Consider the following 25,040-nt stretch of genomic DNA (forward strand, 5'->3'; position numbering starts at 1 on the left):
AATGGCTACTTCCATATTAGTGCAGTCATTGAAGCGGAAAAATACGAGGTTCTTACCTCCGAATTTTTTTTTACACTGTGACCACCGATTTGCATGAAAATTTTTGGAAATTAGGCACACCTTATACCTTTAACTTCAAAAAGTGAAAATGATCTGAACTCCGCCTATTATGTTTTAAGGGGTGTAACCAACCCATTAATGGAAAAATCGACCATTGAGCCATTTATATCGCTAAAAAAACATGTTTAATAGTAAGTGGTTAAATTTAAAAGTCTGTTTTATAACAACAATTACCTCATATTAAAATCATTTTCAACCCCCTATGAACATCTTTAACAACACCTTGCCAAACAACCCCTAAATTGAAACAAATCATCCACAAAAAATACTTTGGTATGATATAAAAAATATTGTAAGTATAGAGTTTAATATTATTCTTAAAATTTTCTATAATATTTATCAACATTTTCAATAATACCCTTATCAACCCTTTGAAACAACACTACCCCTTGATAAAAAAATTGCACACTTAAAGATTTTTGTATGATAAAATGAAAAGGATTTATTCTCCACACTCTCGAAAATGATTATCATATTCTTAAGCTTTTCTAACCCTCACATAAAACCTACCCCTAAATTAAAACCAGTAATATATATATGATTACATATTATTTAAAAATAATTTAAATTTAGAGTAAAAAATTGCGCATTTATTGGATAAAATATTTACAATTAATACAAAAATTTACTCAAATGTGTTATATATACATATAAGAAAGTTGTGTATGTATTCATGCCTACTTTTCCAAAATATATGAGCCATATTATGTAAATATACTACACATAACAATAGTTTATTGGGTCTCTATTCATACTGCGTACTTTCACATTGCTCCAAATATTCACAAGTCCGAAATTTTCAGTTTTACTAAGTAGAAAAAAATATGATTAGTTTTTTGACCATAGACTCCTTCCAATTTTTCATGCTATCACAATTTATAAAAAAAAACCATTGTAAAGTTAATTAAGAGAGCCTAACAACCAACCTTCATTGCAATATATAGTAAAAAACCCTTTTTTTCTCAAACGGAGAAGGGTTAAAGGGCTTAAGAGAGGCTGTGATTGCGCTGGTCCACACGCTCTTTAAACAATCATATTTCCGTCAATTTTTTTTTGTTTATAAACAGAAAAATAAAAAAATCCAAATTGTTTGTCAGAAATATACCTAAATTTTTCATACCTACACTTTTAATCGTATGTGTCGGTCAATTTTTGAGATATGAAAAAAGGTGTTTTTTTTAATTTGAAAATTTTTTTTTTAATCGTGGCGACTTATTCTTTTGAAAAATAATTGTCCTGAACGACAGCCAAACGTGATACAATCTATTAAACTCTTCATAAAAAAAATAAAGTTGATCTCTAGGCGGAATAACGATTAAATTTTAATTTTCTGGTGGAAATGGCAATTATGAAAACCCATTGATTAAAAAGCGAAAAAACATTAGATTCTCCTTCTTATTTTGCAATACAGCTCACTTATTTTACTGTGCAAAAGACTTCTTAATGGTGCTCAATTTTAAAGCTTATTTCAAAGCACAATCAAAACTCTTTTTTATTTAGAATGCCTAAAAATGAGCATCTGCTCCGACCGCTAGAATGTCATTAAACCAAATCGTTTAAATTTCAGGACACAAAATAAAAAACAGCGTTCGATTTTTACAATAAACTAGCTTAATATTCGGCACTTAGACAAGAATACTTTATAAAAAACAAAATTGCTTCATAGTGCATTTATACCTGCTACAATTGTGTTCCTTATCAAAATTTTCGATAAAAAACGTAATATTTCTGGAGAGTATAATTGCAAAAAACCGATGAAAAACGTGAAACAAATGCGAATTTTCAATTGCCCAATAACTTGACAACAACAAGTATTGGATTTTTTCTCGAAAAACGTTATAGAATGATTTTTTGTCTCAAAAATTAGGCCTCTTATCGATATCCGAGGTTCATTTTGAAAAAAATAAATTCACTCCCGAGAAGGGGTGGCAACCACCCCCATGGGTGGTTGCGGACGAATTCTCAAATCAATTTTCGACTTTTTAGCGAAGGTTTATAGGGTATAGATGTACCCTAATTCCAAAATTTTATGCAATTCGGTTCACAGTAAAAAAAAAATTCGGGAACCAACAATGCTTCAATGACTGCAACTATGATATGCTGTAACAGTTACGAAGCAAGCCCATTTCAGAGTTTTCAACACCGGAATGCTGTCCAATCCTCGAAGCGATTGTAATGAGGCACAATGAGCAAAAACTTTTGGCCTCTCAATGGCTAATTCCACATATGCTGAACTGTTACAGAGCCTTTCAGAGTTCAACACGGAATGCTGTCCATCTCGAAGCGATTGTATGAGCACAATGAGCAAAACTTTGCTCTCAATGGCTAATTCCATATATGCTGAACTGTTACAGAGCCTTTCAGAGTTCAACACGGAATGCTGTCCATCTCGAAGCGATTGTATGAGCACAATGAGCAAAACTTTGCTCTCAATGGCTAATTCCATATATGCTGAAACTGTTACAGAGCCTTTCAGAGTTTAACACGGAATGCTGTCCATCTGGAAGCGATTGTATGAGCACAATGAGCAAAACGTGGCTAATTCCATATATGCTGAACTGTTACAGAGCCTTTCAGAGTTCAACACGGAATGCTGTCCATCTCGAAGCGATTGTATGAGCACAATGAGCAAAACTTTGCTCTCAATGGCTAATTCCACATATGCTGAACTGTTACAGAGCCTTTCAGAGTTCAACACGGAATGCTGTCCATCTCGAAGCGATTGTATGAGCACAATGAGCAAAACTTTGCTCTTCAATGGCTAATTCCATATATGCTGAACTGTTACAGAGCCTTTCAGAGTTCAACACGGAATGCTGTCCATCTCGAAGCGATTGTATGAGCACAATGAGCAAAACTTTTGCTCTCAATGGCTAATTCCATATATGCTGAACTGTTACAGAGCCTTTCAGAGTTTAACACGGAATGCTGTCCATCTGGAAGCGATTGTATGAGCACAATGAGCAAAACTTTGCTCTCAATGGCTAATTCACATATATGCTGAACTGTTACAGAGCCTTTCAGAGTTCAACACGGAATGCTGTCCATCTGGAAGCGATTGTATGAGCACAATGAGCAAAACTTTGCTCTCAATGGCTAATTCCATATATGCTGAACTGTTACAGAGTCTTTCAGAGTTCAACGCGGAATGCTGTCCATCTGGACGCGATTGTATAAGCACAATGAGCAAAAACTTTGCTCTCAATGGCTAATTCCATATATGCTGAACTGTTACAGAGCCTTTCAGAGTTTCAACACGGAATGCTGTCCATCTGGAAGCGATTGTATGAGCACAATGAGCAAAACTTTGCTCTCAATGGCTAATTACACATATGCTGAACTGTTACAGAGCTCTTCAGAGTACAACACGCAATGCTGTCCATTTCAAGGCGTTTGTATTAAAGCACAAGGTGGTAGCAGCATTTCTTCGTCCTTATCAGACTCCCTGGACATGTGTGAGGGAGGATAACTTTGACAAATACTAAATCTAATGGTAAACAACAGTTAAAAACAATAAGACTAACGGATAGGATGAGTCTGCAATATTTTGTTTACATTAAAAAAATTAAACACAGTGTGCTTAATTATTTCCTATAATGGAAAAATCTGTCCTACAGGATTTTCGTGGAATTTTATATGTAATCGTAGATTTTGGAAGATAGCATGAGGAAATCGTTATATACTAACCTATATATATATATATATATATATATATATAAATAACTGTTTGTGCGTTAACTCTTGGTGGGGAGGTCCTAGACACTTAAAATTTGGTGTATAAATTCCTCTTCAGTCCAAAGAAGAAATTAGTTGATTTTGGGGTCTAAAAGTCGCAGGACAGTCCGTCTCTTAGACAACCCTTTCGTATGTTGCCTTTCGATACTCATTTTAAGTTTTAATAGATCTTATAGCTACTTTTGGTTAAAAGTCATAATGAATAATTGTTGACTTTACAACTACAAATAATACAACTATGAGATGCCCATGTCAGTTTTGTTTAACTTTATTATGTTACACAAAGTAATACTCAAAGCTATACAGGCACTATAACACTCGAGAGCTACCAATTGTTCCTAGTTTATTAAAATGCTATGTGTGATAAACTTGTACATGTTCCTAGACTCCACATTTTTGTATATAGATCTATTTTTCAGATTCTCCCTCATATTACCCCAAGTTCTTGACCTCTCTTTGAAAATATGCATATACTCGTGTAAATTGTACTCTCAAGGACTACCATCGGATAAAATGTCCACTAAAAATTTTGATAGAAGTTTCATGCATAGCATTCTTTCTTAGGGCCCTTTTTGCCTATTTGTAAAACAGCGTTTTCTGCCTTTAGATCTTCTTCTGAACTTTAGGTTGTAAAATTAAGAGTAAGATTTGCTGGAAACTTAGGCGTTATAGATTGCCATGAAGATATTTGAGGGTATTACTTCAAGAACGTACTCAGGCAAAGGTTTGGGGGCCCAGACAACTGATATTTTCCCTTAGTGGACAGAAAGTAAGGCTCCATTTTGTTCCTTAAAAACTTCTTGATCCGTTTCTTTTGTTGAGAATGATCTTTCAGCAGTACATATCAGTAATACTGAATTATTTATATAACAATAATAGTATACTAAAAAGTAAATTGAACAAATGGAAACTTTGGGGGTGGGCAGGACCCCTTGAACCTCCACGTTGGATTACGTCCTTGGCATATCTGGAGGTTTTTGTTATTCACCAGTGACAAAATCCACAAAATCCAGGCTTATATTCATGATTGTAAGATTATCATGAATCGTGTCAAAAGTTTAAAGATGGGGAATCACAAATTCAAGAGTAAATTAAAGGAATGTCAAAGCTGAAGCCATTCAGCAGGTTTTTTTGGGTGTCAGTCAACATTTTTGGCATCCGGCGAACGCAAAATTTTTGTATCCTAAATGTTCTGTTACAATAGAATAAAGAGAAGATCTTAACACTTATGCAAATTCCTAAGACAAAGCACTTATTGTGAATTTACGTTTTTCTAAGCACTTGTTAGCGACACACTTAAGCACTTGGCCTCCTTCCTTGTGCAAGTCAGTTCGGCCATTTTTGAACTTTCTACACCATTCACGCAAAACACCATCACTCATAATGTTTTTCACCGTAAACACGGCGCGTTCTCCGATGGATTTATGCTGCACCATCCCCTTTCTGCCCTCAGTAACGTAGGCTACCTAAATACACATTTAGCTCGGGAGAATCAATACAGACGGCCATGTTTATACGACTGCAGCTCAGTGCAAACTTGCTACTTGAAATGGTTGACAGTGACAAATGTAGTGAGTGGGGAAGATGCGCGATCGTCTACTGTGCACACTCACAGACCTGCCACGTGGCTGGCCGTCATGGCGTGAGATCGGAGGTTGAAAAAGTCCAGCCGTAGTATGTCAAATTATTAAGAAATTATATAAAGCTAGATACTAAAACCTCAGTATATCATTTGAGCAACGTGGAGATAATGAAAGTATTTATTTTCCAAATTTTAATAAATTCTAGTTAATGAACTTAACAGAGAATGTTTATACATACTAAATTTTACATACTAACTTTTTGTCTTATTATTATCATAATTGTTCCACACGAGATGCTCGAATATCTTCCCTCAACGGCCTGACAATGAGCTAGCTTCGTAAAAAAGGTAAACTTGGAAGATGGAATATGGAATTTGAAGCTGAGGAATAGTTGGATTTTATGGAATATTAAATTTATGACATCAACAATTTTTGTTTGTTTGTTTAGTAAACCCTGTATTTATTCTGCATAATCTAAAACAAAGTAATTTGGAAGCGCTCCATCTTTTGAAACCGGACTTCTTAAAAATCATTTGTAACCACTTGGATGGCTGGAATAATCTGTTGCTCAATCATTGTTAAATTGTAGTTTCCTAATTTCTCCAACCTCTTGTAAAGTCAAGGCCAGTTGACCTTTTTCTGTACGTTTGTGTATGTGTGTTTTGTTCCCGCATCCAAAGAAGGTTTATATAATTCCATGTTTGCCTAGACATTGAAGTTTTTGTTTCAATAACAAACCGTAAAACTGCCATACATTGATATTAAGAAATTGCTAATTTAGGTCACCTGATATATAATCATGATTCCTAACAGAACTCGTTTCAACTTGAGGATTGAATTAGGTTTTCAGAAATTTCCAAGAATGTTTTTTTCTTTTAACTGTTGTCATTTAAGGCGGGATAGGAGTATACAACCTCATATTCTTTTTTTAATATCAATTGCAAAAGAGGGTTCACATGATAGGGATTTGTTATTTTAAAAAGTTTGAGCTGCCCAAAATACTTACAACTTTTGAGATGTGGGCACATTGATGCAGGCAAAAAGTACATTTTTGGCCATATAAAATACATTATGACTTTGGTTCATATTCAAACCAAATAAAAGGTTACATAGATGTCTCGAGATTTAATTAACGATGTCTAAGGTATCACTATTAATATTCATAATACATCAAATATTATTTCTGGAAAAGATGAGTAAGGCCTAAAGGTATGTTTTATGTGTGGTTGTTTTCACGAAATATTTATTATTTTGAAAATACATTATTAATTTGTATGCGGATTTGTCTTGTGACCCTAAAGGTCAGCATGTTAATGTAACAGTTTAAAAAATGTAAAGTCCATCATCTTGAAACTTTAAATACTAATATTGGTATCAGCTGTTTAAAACAGTGAACTTTAATTTATCTATATCCTCTGCAATCTCCGAAAAGGCCTCACTCACTCATCACTAATTTTCCAACACCCCGGTATCTCAGAAAGCCGAAGTTTTGCATACAACATATGTTTCTGGGCTTAAGTAGAAAAATTAAAGCATTTTTCATGTAGATCAGCTATATTATAAAAGTTATGACCCATAGGAGAGCTGTATTTTTTGTTTTTAAACATTCTAATGTCCTATAAATATGAAATGTCACACACAAGTCTTATGCTCTCAACAGACAAATTAAAGATCTTTCATGAAGGTCAACTATTTATAGAGGTAGAAATCACGTTGTAATCTAGATGAATTATGTTTTCGTTTTTTCAATTCCCGATTTTCCTTTCATGATTTAAATTAAATATATTTGTGCCTCACAACTCGCACTTATCAGCAGTCTTTTATTACTTTTATTAGCGAAAAACGAAATTAAGACCATAGTAAAGTGTTAAAGAATAAATAAATAAACTGCCTTTGGCAAGGTTAATGTAGCCTACGTTTATTGAAATGCACAATTAATGGGATAGTATCAGTTGTATTTTTTGTAATAAATATTAGTTTTAGTAAGGATATTTTCCTGAAAAGCCTAAAACATAAACTCAGTAATGTATATTTTTAAGGACAGCAATTCCATTAAATTAGAAAAGAACACCAATCAGCTTGCTATCAGTATTCTCTAAGATATTGGGAAAAAACTGTTTAAAAAGCTCCATAATTATTTGTCAAAATTAAATTTTTTCAGTTCACATCAATTTGGTTTTATCACCGGGAAGTCAACTGAAGATGCACTTTTGGCAGTCTCAGATATAGGTAATATGTAACAGTATAAATTCTAGGCATGACGTAAAATCACGGAATTATGTACTGATTTAAAAAAGGATTTTGATATAATATTTTAATTTTAAAATTCTACTAGAAAACTAAGAAGCTATAGGTATAAGAGGCACCGCATTAAATGTTTAAATTGGTTTTAGGTCCTTTCTTGTAGAAAGAAGACAGAAAGTAAAAATTAGGAAAACACTTATAGTTCTATAGTTTTGGTGGTGGAAGCAGGGCGTTACGCAGGGATTGGTTTCATCCGCGATATTATTTCTTAATATTTATAAATGATTAATTTAATTTTGATTTTCAATGGTAAAGTTATTGCTTTTGTCGATGACATTTCAAATTTGTTACACCCATGAAATCAGGAAAATGTTTGTTCAGGTAATTAACAGGGACTTACTCATCGCCAAGAGGATGGCGTCTGTGTAATAGGGTGCAAATTAATATAACTAAAATAAAATATATAAATTTTTCATTTTTTTAAATTTGACATACCAATTCCTTTGAAATTTCATTCTAGAATGTGTACTTTTTATTTATGTGATTCACGCCTTAAAGAAAGTAAATAATATAAAAATATTTTGGATATTTTTTAAATGAAAAACTGACTTTTTAGCAACACATTACGAAATTGTATAAGCTGTTAAGATTACCAATAAGAAAATTTTATTGCAGTTTCATCATGAGAATCGTTATATTTTTCTCTGACTGGCCCTAGGCTGCGGTATAACTTGCTGGGGAGGGACTTATAATTAATATTTATTGGAAAAAACTCAGGATTACACAGAATTATCTTTTAACGTATACAAATACTATAGAAAAATAAGCATGAGAATTATTTTTCCTCTATTTCTACAGATGAAAATATTACCATTCCAACTTATATTTATTTTTTTACGTTTTTTAAGACTATTTTTATCAGGAGTGATATTCTGAGAAACGATTTGATCTACAATACTCGATTTAAATGCCAATAAACAAATTCGCCTGCAAAAGTAATAGATCAACTTTCTGCCACTCCTTTTGTTATCTAAGACTCAAGTATTTCAATCAATTATCTGCAGATATATAACAAACTAATAATTTAAATGAATTTTGTACAAACATTACTGCTTGGCCCTTTCTTCTCTATTCAGAATCTTGATTTTTTGATACCGCAGAACGTGACGTTTTCTTTTCTTTTAAGTTTTTTTTGCTAGGGTCTAGAATTTATTTCTATGTTTATAAAATAGTTTAAATTTCTTCTTAACTTGTCACATTACTAGGAAACGTGGCCAGTAATTTGTCTAAATAATGTAATTGTTATAATTATGTAAAATAGTAATTGGAAAATAAATTCACAATTTATTCACTTCCAAATTGGATCTAACTCCTAGCTGTATCACTGGCTGAGTACTATTTAAATTTGGCCTGAGCTAATAGTGACTAGGACACAAAAAGAAAAAGAGGTTCCGTGATGAAACTGATAAAGACGAATACGTTTACATACCACAAGGAAATGGCGCTTTAAATGCAAGTCATCATTCAGCTTGTGGTATCGCTGTTACATTCCACTTGTGTGTCACTTTAATTTATTTCACTGTTGACTGAAATAAGTGACACGATTTTCTTCAGGCGATTTGGGAAGGTAGACCTTCTTGATTTATGGAATACGCCACTTCAATTGGAATGGCAGGTAGATTTCATTTGCACAGTTTTATATTTCACGCAGTTTAGAATCTGCGGAGTATGTGTGAGTGAGAAGGGACAGTCACGCTGAGTCTCCAGGGTCGGTGAGCCTTCTGAAAAATGGGGGTTGAAAAATAGTGTCTGCAATGCAGGAGCTTTCCAAAATCTACTAGATTAGTGATACTATAGAACCAGTATCAACTCCCATTTACAGATGTATCTTTAAATTTGATTCCATTTTTATTTGTATGGATTTTTAATTATTTGTTTCTTTTTTATTTCCAATACGGCACCCTGTGTAGCCTTACATATCTCAGTAATCTTAAGCCACCCCTGTTATTACGGATTAGTATACTTTAATGTACTTATCCTTACGACGTTGAAATTTGAGGTATTGAAAGTTCATCTATAAAGTTTATTTTTAAACCTCAAAAACGGCATTGAGAACAAAAAAACAAAATCCTAAATTAGGAAATCGCTCACCTATTCTATTAGTGAGAGACATCGATGAAATGTTATGGCCTAATACTTTCCATCAGTGAGTTTTCATCCCTATTAGTAAGTATCATGTGTTCAAATTATCTATTAGTTCTCTAGACGAATAACAATATTCTTCCTTAAAGATGATTAAGGGAAACACTTTGAGATCGTCAGCAAACAAAGACAGAGTCATGATTGTGGATACCTTCTACAAGTCCATTTCGTAAAAATCATAAAATATACAGGGCCGAGTAGTGATCCTTGCAGAACAGATAAGTGAATACACTCTGAGGGAATTTACGAGGCAAATGTTACATATAAGTGGTGTTTTAATAAATCGACTGTCTTTTGAACCATCGTACTGAAGTGTAGCCAAAACCCTGGATAACCATTATCTTAATAAGTAGGGCGTGATCTACTATATAACAATTTACCTCTATAGTAAAGGCATTGTTCTATCAAAAAATTTAACTATGTTATAGTACCTCCTATCAAGTTTTTTGCCCTTTTAAACTGTCTAGACATCAAATAATAGGAGGCATTGGTCTAGCAGAAGTAGAACGAGGTTGTGTTCATGTTATGTGTGTATGTGTGCTAGTTATTTGCTATCAATTTCACTGTATTAATGTTACGATGGTAAGATTATAAATTTTCTTATGTATTTTGGTTTAAAATATATTATCTCTAAAATAATTATATTATAGTTTAAATTTATGTGTACTAAGTGACTAACTTATCTAGGAATGTCCTAGCCTAGACACTTTTGGTTGACTCTAACGGGACTGAAATATAGGTTTAGCCTAAATACTTTCATTTGGTGACCTTGATATTTGTTTAAAGAATGATTATAAATATAATTTACACTATATCAACCTCAGTAAACATGTCTAAATAACTAAACTGATAAGGTAGGAAAAACAAGTAAAATTAATCTTTTCCTAGCCTACAATTGAAGTAGCCACAAGACGTTTGTTACATTCTTAGGTTAGATTATTGTATTTACAGTAATTTGTAGTTTATAAGTTGCTGTCCATGCAGCATGGTCACTTATTTATTGAATCACGTTATACTAATACGTAATTTTACCCAATGATAATAAAATTTATACTCATATTGTATTATAATTAATATACTTGTAGTTAGAGTATGTGTTTGAACAAAAATCAGTAAAGGTGCAACTGCATAAGGTCTGATTAGTGTGACAAGGATTTGAACAGACATTTTAAACTATTTAAATGCTCATAATTTTAAAATTAAATTAAATTAAACTCATTTTATCTCTGTTTAACCCTAGAACTGTTAATCGACATAATTATGTCGGTTAATGCCGCTTTTGTGGTGTTAACCGTCAAAAATTTTGTCGATCAAACATTCCCTCGTTATAATTACTTTTTATAATATATACTCCGGTAACGTATCGATATAATTCATGCACCATTGGATTCGGGAAGAAAAAATTCTAAGGAACAGAGGAGTTTTATTCCTCTTTGTATTATGGTTATGACGTAGCAAGCTTGTTATTTTGAACGTAAAAGAAAACGCGACGCCGTTTGTTGTGACCGCCATATTGCCGCTGCCGTTCTGTATCACTTTCGTGCCGAGCTGTGGATATTTGTAAGTTTTAATAGTTTTTACGCGTGTTTTGTTTTAGTGTCGTATTTAATGTGTAGTGTGTTGTTTGATGTCGTAGTAGTGTAAAACATATATAATTTTAGAATAAATCAATTTCTATTTACTGAAATATGTTTGAGAAATTACCGGCTTTGTGTAGGCTATGGCAAAATGACTTGGCTAAAATTCATTTCACATAGTTTTTTATTGTTTTTCACTTACTAAACGTTATTTATAGCACTCTTTTAGCTCTGAAGTAACTATTTATTTTTTGGTAAATAGATAGTTTTCCACAATAATATATATATTGCCTGTTAATTTCTTTGGTTTATATATAATAACTGTTTGGGTTATTCTATATTTTTTCAATATCTTTAGTTATATTTATAGTTTTCTAACTACATAATATTTCCTATTACTTATAAACCATAAATTTATAAATTTTTGATATAGTACAAGCTTTAGAAACTTTTATTTTATATTTTGCTGAATGAAAAATTTTTCGCAAAATTTTTGAATAATGGAAAAAATTTAACTTTTTTACTTTTCAAAAAAATAATTTATGGTAATTATTTCATTACTACTGTATATTCTAATTTTATTCTAAGTAATAAAATATGCAAAATAACATGTATTCATAGATAAATGTATTAGCAAAACTTGTTTTACCAAAAGTCTTACGTGTACAACCCGATTTTCAGAATTTATACGCATCGCTGCTTTTTGTTTCTATAGCTTTATGATGCTTTCATAAATGTGTATAATGTTTATGTTTTTCTGAAACTAGATAAAATTTGACACAGAATGGCTATCTCACTTATAAATATTTCTCACTATAACTTCATTTGCTAGGTATGGTCCCCCCCAAAATTTAAGAAATATTTTTCGTAAATTTTATATTTGATTAAAAAAAGTGTTTATTAGAAAATTTTTGATGGTTAATTTTACAATATAGTGCCAATTCTCTACGTTTAATTTCTGAACACAAAAAATATATACTCTTATTTATATTGCTTTTATTTTATATTTTTAATAATTTTTTTAAAAAAAACCTTGCGCGAAGCTCCAAAACACAGCCCGACACTACAGGATGAAATGACCGCCAGTTCTAGGGTTAACACTGCAAAATATTACAGCAGTTGACCCAATAAGGCATTAAACAAACACAGTTAAGATGAAAACTATACTTATGTTCTTGGCCTAACTCTAGTCTAACATTTGACTTGGAATGAAAGTGTATGTTAAGTTTTATCAAAGATTAACTCTGGAATACATGCTTGGAACAGAATGTTTTTTTTTTTACTGTAGCCAAACCCACAGAAGCAATTTACTGTTCTTACATTAATTCTCGTATGGCATTTGTTCCGTTGTGTCACAAGGCAAACAAAAATGCGGATTTAATAATAAAATAAAAAGGCAATTAGAGTTATTAAAAAATTAAAACCCGCCTTATGTGCACCTAGAAACACTTTAGTGATCTCGGGGATATTAACAGTTTAAATGGACATTAGGGATGCAGAATAGGTTTGACCTATTTCCACACAGCGCTATTTTTTAGTGTTGAACTTTCCCTGGTGCAACGGTATATATCTGTGTTGCAAGGTATCAGTGTGGTTAACACCTAAGCCAATAAAAAATTTAACGTTATTAATATATTCTGCTCATCCTCCTGAACAAAAAATACATAATAATTCTGGGGGTGGAAATAACAAATAACTTTTTTTAATAATTAAATTTTAAATGTAAATTTGTGGTTATATTTGTGTGCTGTGTGCTTCTTGTTATCTATGATTTTCAGCATTACATGCTCCAGATAGCTTATAAGTGTGTTCTATGGTCAGAACGGCTTAATTAATAAGGCCAATATCAACAGTAAAACATGCAGTACCCTTTAATGAATCGTCAATAGCAATGGTGTCTATTACTTAATCCCAGTGTATTAACTCTAATACAGTGGATTAGTTTTTAAAGTTATTTACATTCTTGATTGCGGATTATGTAAGCAGTTAAAATAATAGGAGATTAATTTATTCCTGATATGAACTTTTATTCTTAAAATGTCTAAATTAACAGAAACGTCTTTTATATGGTTAAAATTGCCCTGATTTCAGCATTATTCTTATTTTATGTATCCCAAGATGGTGTAATGGCTTTAGTATGTCAGCAACAACCAATAGGAGCTTGATTTAACGATCATAAGACCACATGATTATGAAATATTACTTTATGCGAGAAAAGTAGTTCCACTTTTAATGTTCTAATAACTTCATTATTATGATCATTTCCACCCATTAAAGCACGTATTGTTTTGTTCAGGAGGGCAATAGTAATAAGTTAACAACATGAAACTCCTATTTTGTCACTCCGGGCTGTTAAGGGCACAGTTACTTATTGCAATATACCTAGTACCTACTGTAATTAGCTTAGTTAGGCCTACTAATTAAATTTTGAAAGTTAATTAAATATCTAAATAAAATTTATTTATTGGTATCTTAAAGAAAAATATAGAGTTAACACAGTGTTACCTAAAATACTTGAAGAAATAGCTAAGTACTGTATAGGCTACTAAAATAAAATACTACTGGTAAAGTATTCTGGTACTTTGGGATTATAACCGGACCACACCCCTGGAGACATGAATTGTTATTTGACATTTTGCTTCTACTGATTACTAGATTAGCGTAGAACAATATTTCGTCAATATAAAACAGGAATTGTCTTATCGCAAACCCATCCCCATCCTCAGACAGAGGTCAAAGTCGAGCGGTCTAGTAGATAACGTGATTGCAGAGTCTCGCCGCCCGTTCAGCTGTATGTGTCCGCTTTGTTGTACTTCCGTGTTTTACCCCTACATTACCAAACAAAATCTAAACTCTTTATTGAAAAAAACACACAAAACTTGTTTTTATTCTTGATTACACTCCGCCACCCAAAATACGAGTGCCTCCGGCTATCAGCGCGGGCTTCGGCATTCGATGTCGAAGCCCGCGCTGATGTCAACAAAAGAAAAACATCCCTCGAGATAGTAACCTATCAGTAAAAATATCAAATTCTAGAGGGGCTGATCAGAAATATAAATTGTATTGTAATGGAAAGGCAATTAAATACCGTGCAAAAAACTTAAATAATGATGTGATGCCACGCGAGCCTGTCGTAATCGTGGATTCTCGAGAAAGATAAGATAAACAGCGACAACAATACTGATCGCAATACCTGGTAAATGCTTGTTGATTGATGGAATGTTAGTTCTGTTACTCAACTACATCATTTTATAACGTTCTAAGTTCATTGAAAAAGGTTGAAGCATTGGGGGCATATAACGGAATCTGTCGAATCGGAACGAAAACAAATAGTATCCATCAAGCATACTCTAAATGGAAAAACTGAAACTGGAATATCTTCCCCTCTAACCCATAAACCAGAGGAGTGCCCCAAGGATCTGTAATGGGCCCAGTACTGTTTCTTTTATTTATATCAGATCTTCCATCCCATATAAAACCACTTTAGTCTATCCTGTCATATATGCTGATGACACAGTTTCTTGTATCTAGCAACAAATTAATAGAGCAACTTGAAATAAGCACCTTCATATCTGTTAATATGGCTCAACAGTACTGTCTGAACAATGATCTAGTTTTTCAACGAGTGCAAAACAAAACAGTTAATTCTAGGAAGACATGACGATGCAGTTTGCGAAACTCCAGGGTTGGAACGTGTCTTATCAACTAAACACCTTGGTGTCCACTCTAGATGAAAAAACTGTCTTGGAGCCACCACATTGACGAGATGTGCCACCAACTTAGCTCGGCTATTTTTGCCATAAAAAGAGTGAAAGCTACAAGTACATTTGAGGCAACAAGGATCACTTATTTTTGCACTCTTTGAATCAAAGATCAGATATGGCATAAATCTTATGGGGAAACAGTTCATGCAGTAATTTAAATAGGATTTTGGTCCTTCAAAAAAGAGCCCTTAGAACAATGAGTAGCCTTCAACCCCTTGACAGCTGTCGTGAAGTCTTTAAGAACTTTAATATTTTAACTGTGACATCCCTGTATATTTTTAGAAGTTGTTTTATTTGCCTGCAGACTCAAGTTACCAAAAAACACAAAGACATACATGGGCGACAAAACTCGCCATGCCGACGATTTCATCCCTTCAATCCCACCGGACTGCCTTGTTTGAAAAAAAGCCTTCATATGCAGGGGGCAAAACTATTTTAATGTTCTAACACTGACGAGTTGAAAGACTCAAGATTCAGCTACAATGAGAAGACAACTTCGAGAATGGCTAATCAATAAATCAATTTACACAATGGACGAGTTTCATGACACATGCTGGAGGGACTCCTCAGCATTGACCTACAAAATACCGAAGAAACACTTTGTAAACCATACTTATTCTGGTTTTCTATTCTACCTGTCTTTCTTACTGTAACTTGACGCTTATTTCTGTTCTTTATTGAATTATGATTAAAGTATTATTGATTGATTGATTGAGTGAATTGTCCCCATTGATAATCATTGTAAAGTTTGTAAATTTTGAAATTAAAGAGTTGTTTTTTAGTTTGTATAAATCATGTTTTTGTTTGTATTAAAATTTATATTTTTGTGTTCATTCATACTGGTGTGGTCGGTATAATCCCAAAGTACCAGTATTCCACTAAAATACTAATATTAAAATTTACAAGTTAAGGAAGCTATGCTTTTTCTATTGTAAGTCAATTAATTGGAGTGATAAAATACAACTGATGATTAAATTTCATTAAAATAAGATTTATATACATTTTTTTAGAAAATGATAAAGTACTGTTTTTGTTTTACCATTTACCACTGTTTTAAAGTACCATTTTAAGGAACACATTGATTTATAATGGTAACAATTTCTAACGTGATGTTAAAAATCAACATTAGGATGATAAAAACCAGATCGTCTTCTAAATCTAAAATCAATATATGTCTGAAGAGATCCATAAATGTAGATCTCAATTGTGTACGTGATGAGACAAATTTGAAAACCTATTCATCTTAAGACCCACACTGGGTAGTTGCTGGTTAACCAGACTGAACTCAAAGGGGTTTTCTGATGTTGAAGCGATGCAAGGAGTGTTTTTTTTACGGTGTCAGATTTCAGATGCTGCACTAAGAGGGAGATGAAATAGAGCTTAACTCACTATTCATGTTGAATTAACCTTTCCCACCATAGTTACTTTATGTCTAAAAAACATATTATATAAATGAAATCTAACATCTTTTATTTGTACACAAGAAAACCTAATTGTGAAACAGTTTTTCACTTCATCACCACTTTCCAGTTTTTTTAGCAACACTCTTATCCGTATGTATTGTTCAATAGCTTAGTCTCACGCTCTTTGGTTTAGGTAGTAAATTGGTTCCATGAGATAATCAGGACTACACTGAAGAGTTTTTAAGAATCAGAATATATCTGTCAAAAAAGTGATAACCTATCAATGACTTATAAACACATGGGTGGCATTTACGTCGTCTGATATTATTATAACAAATTATTCCGTGTTCATGGAAACATTCCTAATCTTTTTTTCAAAGTGTAAATACAAGTAAGATAAATCAGAACAAACTTTTAAACAAACTTATCTCATTAATAAGAAATTACTGGTACTAATACATTTTAAAGAATTTACAATGTATATACAACTTTCACTAAACACACACACAGCCTACTATTGATGTTTTAAATAATATTTTACAAACTATAAAATTTTAAGTGGAAACAAAACAAAATCCAATGGAAAACCTTTACTTGGCCTATGTCGTATATAGGCTAGTCGGTCAAGTCGGATAGACTGTGCAATCATGAAAACTGGAGAGTGTTGCCAGCAGATTAGACACCAACTGGTTCATGCATGCAGAGAGCTCCTAAAGTTCTACTTTGTCTTACATCTTAAAATATTCAATCATATAACATCCAGCTTATTAGTCCATATTAGATAATATAAACAAGTTGTTTTTTTTTTGTTTGAAGGTTATTTTTGACGATGGAAGGATTGTGAAGGAAACAGGATTTTTTCCGGACATTTGCCATCGTTAAGTGAAACCAATCAGTCAACCATCAGTCGAGATTAGGCCGCTTTGGTTGCCAATTCGAAAAAATGAACTAAAGAGAAAACCAAAAGTATCAAACGGATCGGATATTTGTAATAAACCACTGCGGAGTCACAATATGGTTTTAAGAAGTTCATCTCGCATGAACCAATAATAACGAAAAGGGGGCCCATTCCTGTTCCTCCTTCCCTTGTATTTCCGCCATCTTGTTTTAGCCAGCCGTCACGAGTACCATTGGCTAGTCCCTCTGGTCAGTCGTAGATGGTTAGTAGACGAGTGAAGACGTATTGTGACTTGTATTCCGTAGTTTTAGGTTTTAATGATTAGTGTTTTGTATAGTTTTGTATTAAGTGCATGTCTTTAGTGTTAGTGAAGTTGACATACAACATGTAGGTTTGTGATTCCTGACTTTGGCGTTGCCACAACGCTTTAGTAAGATTTGTTTAATTTTAACCTAGTTTGTAATTATGTATTAGGTTAGTTCTTTACCTGAAGAAGAGATCAGATTGCAGATCTCGAAACGTAGTGTTACTGTTTTCTTGTTTCACTTAACGATGGCAAGTTGTTTTCTTATTTTATAAATAACAGTAAATATGACTAAGATGTATATCTCAGATTATATATATTTTCAGTAGGTAATAAAGTGTATAAAATTATATGAGTTACCAATAAGTAAATAATATATATAGGTGTTCTACAATTGTTTTTTTAATTTTTGTTAAAAAATAAAAATAAGTTATAAAAACAAGTGTTAAAAGACACAAAAGTCATTAATTCTATTTGTTAGGATACAAACATTTAACCAAAGTATTATTTTTGCAGTGTTTTTGTGCCAACAAACCCACAGTTTTGAACAGCAAGTTAGATTCGAGAGATGCGTCTGCCATCGAATGCTCCAAGGTCCCGTGAAGTGAGCTGGTGTAAAAAATGTCCACCAATATCAAGAAGCCGTCAGTGAACGTGTCAACTGCCAAGAAGGCCCAAGTAGACTCGGGTGTGCTGCCCCCGCGATACCAGCCACCTCCCCAACCCAAGGCTCTTTATCCGCTCCAGTCCACCTCCAGTCAGGATGCTGACTGCGTAGTTGCTGTCGGAGATTCCGGCAAACAGTTCCAAACTGTCGCTGAAATTGACAGGTTAGTAAATATAGTAAATATCTCAGATTATTTTTGATAAGTCCAAATTGTATTAGTGCACACTTTATTACAATTTTAAAAGAAAGTGTGTTCTCATTGAAAGTGAAACTATAGCCTAAACCTTTACTGGAAAATGAAAGAAAATTGCCAGCTTCTGTGAAATTGGATATCAGCCTTCTACATCCGTACAATGTCTTTTAACACAATGACAGCTTATTTCCGGACTTTTTTATTTGCCGTAGCATTTTTCAATAATAATGGCAAGTTATTTCAGTTATTTATTTATTTCTATGTACCACTTTGAGTAGGTTGCATATATTTCAGATATAGCTGTTAAAGTGCGACCTTCTGATAGAATAATGAAATATCGGTACAAAAAACATTATTTTAAGGAAACAATTTTAATATGTCATTACACGCCGCTGTTTGTGCATGAGTATTCACCCTGCAGCAATTTGATTACATCTTACATAAACAACTATACAAATAATACAAATTGATTAAACCTTGCAAAATGTTAGCAATTTTTTCTGTTAGTACATTGTCTTTAAAACATATGGGTCAGTTTAGATGGCAACTAATCAAAACAAACAATCAAGGAAATTGCTCTTCCATCCTAAAGCCTAGACCAGGCTCCCTGTGACTTTTACTTATTATTAATTTTTTAAACTTAACCTATTTTTAATACAGATGAAGAGGTCCAGGCAGGTGCTAGAATATTTTGCAGACAAGGAGGAAAGCTATATTTCTTCTGTAGACATGGAAATGTTTAATCATTGCCTGAAGTATGAAGAAAAATCTTATAAGATGTATTAAAAAACAATAGACTTCATTTTTGTATCACCTTTTCTTCTTCTTTAAGCTAGATACTTACTTTTTTGGTGGTAAAACGCCCTTTGAACATATCTTGTACAGAGTTTATGCATCTTAACTGTAAAAAAGTAGATTTTTGAGAATTCAGCAAAAGTGTAATTTTACAACAAAAATTAAAAAATTACATTTGATTAACGCATGGTATGTGGGATTGTTTAGAGCTTCTGAAGCCTCATATATGTCCTTTAATTTTCGTATAAGTAATGTTCTCTTTTGTCTTATCCTTTATTAAAGATTGATAATCATCTTTTCATTCTCTTACACCCACCATCCAATCAAGTTCAAACTAAATTGTTTCAAATATAGTAAGTACTATATTTTATAGCAAGCAGTGCAATTTGTATTGAGGTTGTTTTTGTAAAATTTGCTCCAAAACCATAGACAATGCATACGTTTAATTTAGTTTTTACCATCAAAGAATTTATTCCATATGTAGAGAATAGAGATTTCAAATAATAACAATAAAAATTGGTTAAAAATATTGTTTTGCGAGTGTCCTTAACAAAGTGAAAGGTTTTAAAAGTAAAATTTATTTTGAATAATAAAAATTATATTACATGCTTTTTAGCTGTCACATTTTCTAAAATTATATATAGAGAGATCAGAACTAACTGGATCAGAACAAGACTGGAAAATAGTTCTCGAGTCAGTCTCTGTAGATGAATCATATGAAAATTTTTGCAAGATTCTGACAAATGCTTTGGACATAACCTGCCCTGTCACCAAGTCAAAAAGGAAAAGAAAAGAACAAAGCAAAAAGTTTCTGCAGACAGAGAGACAGTTCAACTGAAGAACATTTTCCTTGAGGCATTTGACAAATACAACCTGACAGGACGAGAAGAGGACAAGAACGATGCAATGGCAAAAAAGAAAGCATATGATCTGAAACTAAGAACTGTTAAACGACTAGAAGTAGCAAAGAGTATTGCCCTATTCAAATGACAAACCAAAAACACTTTGGAAAATCATTAACAATGAAAGGAAGATGGGAGAAAGAAAAATGCTACCAACAACATTGCATATAGAAGGACAGGAAGTAAATGAACCAGCTGCCGTTGCGAACCATCTAAACGATCACTTTGTCATGATTGCAGATAACACTCTAAAACAAAATGGGCAGATCAACACTACTCTTCCAGTTCCCCAAAACCAACATCACAACATACCAAGCCTTTTCTTGCACCCAACTACAGAACAGGAAGTAATCAGTGTAATTAACACATTCAAAGCAAAACCGTCTGCAGGGGTGGGCGGAATATCAGCAAAAATCGTAAAAGCTTGCAAAGAACAAATCCAGCTACCACTAACTGACATTGCTAATAAGTCTTTTGCCCAAGGAAAATTTCCAGAACTACTAAAAGTAGCAAAAGTCTACCCAAAATTTAAGAAAGGTGATGTAACTGATGCAAACAACTACAGGCCCATCTCCCTTATCAGCACATTTTCTAAGGTGATAGAGAAACTTGTCCTAGCCAGATTATTACAACATTTGCATCAACATAACCTGTTAAACAACAAACAGCATGGCTTTATGGCAGGAAAGTCAACATCTACAGCCATAGTTGACTTAGTCGAAACTATTATTGACCACTTAGAATCTGACAACATTCCTATGGCAATACTCCTTGACTACTCTAAAGCCTTCGACTGTCTGGACCATAATCAACTTCTGGGAAAGCTTAGGAACCTGGGTATTGAGGGGAAAGCAGCTGACTGGTTTGAGAGCTACCTTCTCAACAGAAAACAAATAGTAGAGATTAAAAACATGGATAAAGGAACAATTCAGTCTGTGAAATCAAAAACCCAGACTACAACAAGAGGTGTGCCACAAGGTTCTGTACTGGGACCAGTCTTGTTCATTTTATTCACGAATGACTTCTCTTCATGTGTACAAAGCCATTGTACACCACTTATGTATGCTGATGACACGGTGTTACTGCTAGGTAATAAAAATCCAAATATTATAGCAACCACTGCCACCACAGCTTTAAACACAGCAATTAACTATTGTAAACAGAACAGCTTAGTTGTAAACCAATCAAAGACAAAAACAATTAATTTTTGGAAACAAAAAACAAGCAGTGACAAGACTGCCAGACCTGGAAATTAGTGACAGCACCACGTACTTTGGCATCACACTCGACGAACATCTAAATTGGACACCTCATGTGGATAACCTCTGTAGGAAATTAAGGACAGGAATCTATGTCATAAGAAGAATTAATTAAGACCATTAGTGATCTCAACATGCCAAAATAGCCTACTACTCTCTTTTTGAGACGCATCTTCGATATGGGCTATTGGTCTGGGGAAACTCATCCAAGACAAATGTGCAACGTGTACTTATTCAACAAAAGAGAGCTATAAGGACACTGTGATCTATCACCCAGAGAATCCTGTAGGGAAAAGTTCAAGGAGCTCAAAATCCTAACTATAGTGAATTTGTACATACTTGAGACCATAACATATGCTAGAACAAAGACTGAACCCACTCAAGACTGGATCACAACTGCACACATACAACACCCGACATGCAACAAACTACTGCCCTCCCTGTACACCGCCTGACCAAATATGAAGAGAAGCCAAGCTACATGGGATCCAAGCTTTGGAACCATCCTTCCACAGCAGTGAAGGGGACAGATGACCAGCACCTGAGACAACGGCTTGGCAACTGGCTAAAAAAACATCCATTTTATTCTCTTGATGAGTTTTTTGTTCTTGATTCAAATCATGTTTAATCACTTGACAATGTACATTTTTATGAATTTAATCTACATGTTATATTTGGTGCAAAACTGTTCTTGAAGAATATGTTAATAAAGAATATTGTCTATTGTCTAAAGATTTTTAAACTTAATTCTTTCTATTTTCCACAGGCATCAGCCTACAGACAATACATATCTGACGGACAGTAAACCCCCCGCCCACCACAGTACCATCCCCCACCCGCACCTCCAACAGGTGCCCCCTCATCAGCTCCCCTGCCTGCAGAAATGCTCAAGTTTGTGCGTAAACCAGACGCGGAGGCTGCAAGACTTGCTGCCGAACAGGTTAGATCATACTTATGTACTACATTTTAATACTAAGTGTGTTTCTCGATTTTTCTAAAGCATTCGATTGTATTGACCATCTTACAAATTGACCACTGCTTGACAAATTGGAATCCCATGGCATCCGAGGCGTGCCTATCTCTTGTTGCTTAGTTGTAAATTTTTCTTTGCGCTTGACAGACTGCGAATGTGGCCCAGCTATCGTGTTGGATGAGGCCATATTGAAGAGGTCTGTTCCTCGAAATTCCTTGGAACTTACCTTGATCAAGATTTGACATGGAATGTTCATATCGATTACGTTTGCTCAACATTAGCCTCAGGCATTTATGTTTTGAGGTCTCTAGCTAAATACTGCCCTATTCAGGTTATGATGACGGCTTATTATGGCTTGATCTATCCACATCTCACCTACGGACTAGTGCTGTGGGGTGCATGTGCAAGTAAACCAATTTTTATGAGTGTTCAAGCTTCAAAAACGAGCGATACACATCATTGCAAGATTAAAATTAAGAGAGGTCAGTTTTCAAAAGTTTAGTGTTGAACGCGTTTTATAGCGTGAACGAGTTTATGGCATATAACTGGGAGACTGCACAATCAGAAGACTTACTCTTGAATTGAGGTGGGAAAAAATTGGCGATGATTGGAGCAGAGTTAGTGTCCAATTTTTTAATGTATAAATGAGAGTTTGATGTGGCATGTGTGTCAAAATTATTAAATACTTGACATTTGCTATACAAATTTTACTTTTGTCTCTGCATAAATAATTGACTATTGACTAATATATACCAAAAGGGAGTTGAAATTCTCATAGAACATTTTTATAATTAGCAAATAGTGTTCCTTGTATCTTTATTGTGATCCGTTTGCAGACACGAAGAATGGCGGCAGAAGTGCGCAGCTTGAAGGAGGCCAACCAGCGGCTAAGTGATGACAACCAGGAGTTGCGCGATCTTTGTTGTTTCCTGGATGATGACCGCCAGAAGGGCCGCAAGTTGGCACGCGAGTGGCAAAGGTTCGGGCGGTACACGGCCAGCGTGATGCGCCAGGAGGAGGTGGCGGCGTATCAGACCAAGTTGCGCGAGAGCTTGATACCAAGCAGCATGAACTTATCAAGGACAATCTGGAGCTCAAGGTCAGATTTTGTGGTCTGTAGAACATCAAATTAAATCTAATCCCAGCTAAGAAGTCTCTGTGTATATATTCTTAAATCAATGGTGTTTAGTGGCTATTCTACTTTTCAATGAATCTTTTTTTATGAAATAAAGTGGAACATCAAAGAACCCAAAAGAATATAACGAAAGAGGTAGCACACAGATGGAAGTACAGGCCTTGGTCTTTAACCCCTAAATCAATACGGTTCTTCCTTGGCCGGAGAAACATATAGACAGACACGGACTGTTCTTTTACCTTTTCAGGTTACCAAATCAGTTTTTCCTTGGAATATAAACTTATGTACCATTTTTCAAATTTTAGGTATTTCTATCAATAATTATCATACACACAGATAGGTGGACAGACAGGCAGGCATACAGACAGACAGATAGATCGACAGACTCAGAGAGGGAACCATGTACCATGTATCAAGTCTATAAGACTTCTACCAAGTGCACACAGAGGTAGACGGACAGACAGACAGGCAGATTCCTCTTTGACCTTTTAACGCCAAAATCAGTAGGGTTGGACTAAGAAAAAACTATGTAACAAAGTTTAAAGTCTCTAGAACCTCAGCGTAGATTACGGGATATGAAGGACTTAGTTCTCAATGCATCAACCTAAGTTTATTGCACGCCCCAAATTCCACTAATATGACCTGCCTATCTTTGTACCTTCAACAATTTTCCATGAGTACATCACCAGGCTTTGAGATTCCAAATAGGGTTCTCCTAACCTCAAAGCGTTTCAAAATCCCAAAATAATGTGTTTAAAGTTTTCTGCAGTTGATTACATACTAGTTTACACATAGGACTTTCAGTAGTACGTTCTATGGTCTGTAGGTGTTCCCTTAATTAACAGTGTCCAGTAATAAGAGAAATTACCTGTGTCCAAAAGGCCTTTGTTTAGCTTAATCAGTTAGTTCATGAACTGGATGTTAGTGCATCTAACATCTTTCTTACCAAATGAATGCCCAGAGAAACTCTGCCACCAATGACAACGCGTATCTCTGAACCATTTCATAATACATTTGTAAGCAGTTTATTTGCTTATACCACAAATCAGTTCAGGTCCAAGAAGTGCTACTTTGAGCCATTTCTCACTATTTTGTCAATGAGTTTCTTAGCCCCTAAAATTTCATTGTATGTTACTGAATAATAAACTGTAATGTACTGGATTATGATTAGCTAGAATGGATAAACTTTTAAAAGCATTTCCATATCACCTTTTTTTCCCCTGACTTTTTTTACTTCAAAACGTCTAAGGAATAACGAGAAATTAATGTAGGCTTCGCAGTTTCGC

General features: G+C 34.0%; 1 protein-coding gene across 1 annotated transcript; it reads left to right on the top strand.

Moving 5' to 3' along the window:
* Positions 1 to 10,369: 10,369 nt before the first annotated feature.
* LOC124374378 lies at positions 10,370 to 23,625 on the top strand. The gene is made up of 4 exons (XM_046832602.1): positions 10,370 to 10,466; positions 18,347 to 18,660; positions 22,413 to 22,586; positions 23,456 to 23,625. The coding sequence occupies exons 2-4, from the start codon at positions 18,452 to 18,454 to the stop codon at positions 23,487 to 23,489; spliced, it is 417 nt and encodes a 138-aa protein (XP_046688558.1). The 5' UTR covers positions 10,370 to 10,466; positions 18,347 to 18,451; the 3' UTR covers positions 23,490 to 23,625.
* Positions 23,626 to 25,040: the final 1,415 nt, after the last annotated feature.

This window comes from Homalodisca vitripennis, unplaced genomic scaffold (assembly GCF_021130785.1).
Source record: "Homalodisca vitripennis isolate AUS2020 unplaced genomic scaffold, UT_GWSS_2.1 ScUCBcl_8141;HRSCAF=16127, whole genome shotgun sequence".
In the NCBI taxonomy this organism is placed as follows: domain Eukaryota; kingdom Metazoa; phylum Arthropoda; class Insecta; order Hemiptera; family Cicadellidae; genus Homalodisca; species Homalodisca vitripennis.

Excerpts from the sequence above, each read along its gene's own strand:
- LOC124374378 (XM_046832602.1), top strand. The coding sequence starts at position 18,452 with ATGTCCACCAATATCAAGAAGCCGTCAGTGAACGTGTCAACTGCCAAG. Across the intron at positions 18,661-22,412 it reads ACTGTCGCTGAAATTGACAG|GCATCAGCCTACAGACAATA; the intron begins GTTAGTAAATAT and ends TATTTTCCACAG. Across the intron at positions 22,587-23,455 it reads CAAGACTTGCTGCCGAACAG|ACACGAAGAATGGCGGCAGA; the intron begins GTTAGATCATAC and ends ATCCGTTTGCAG.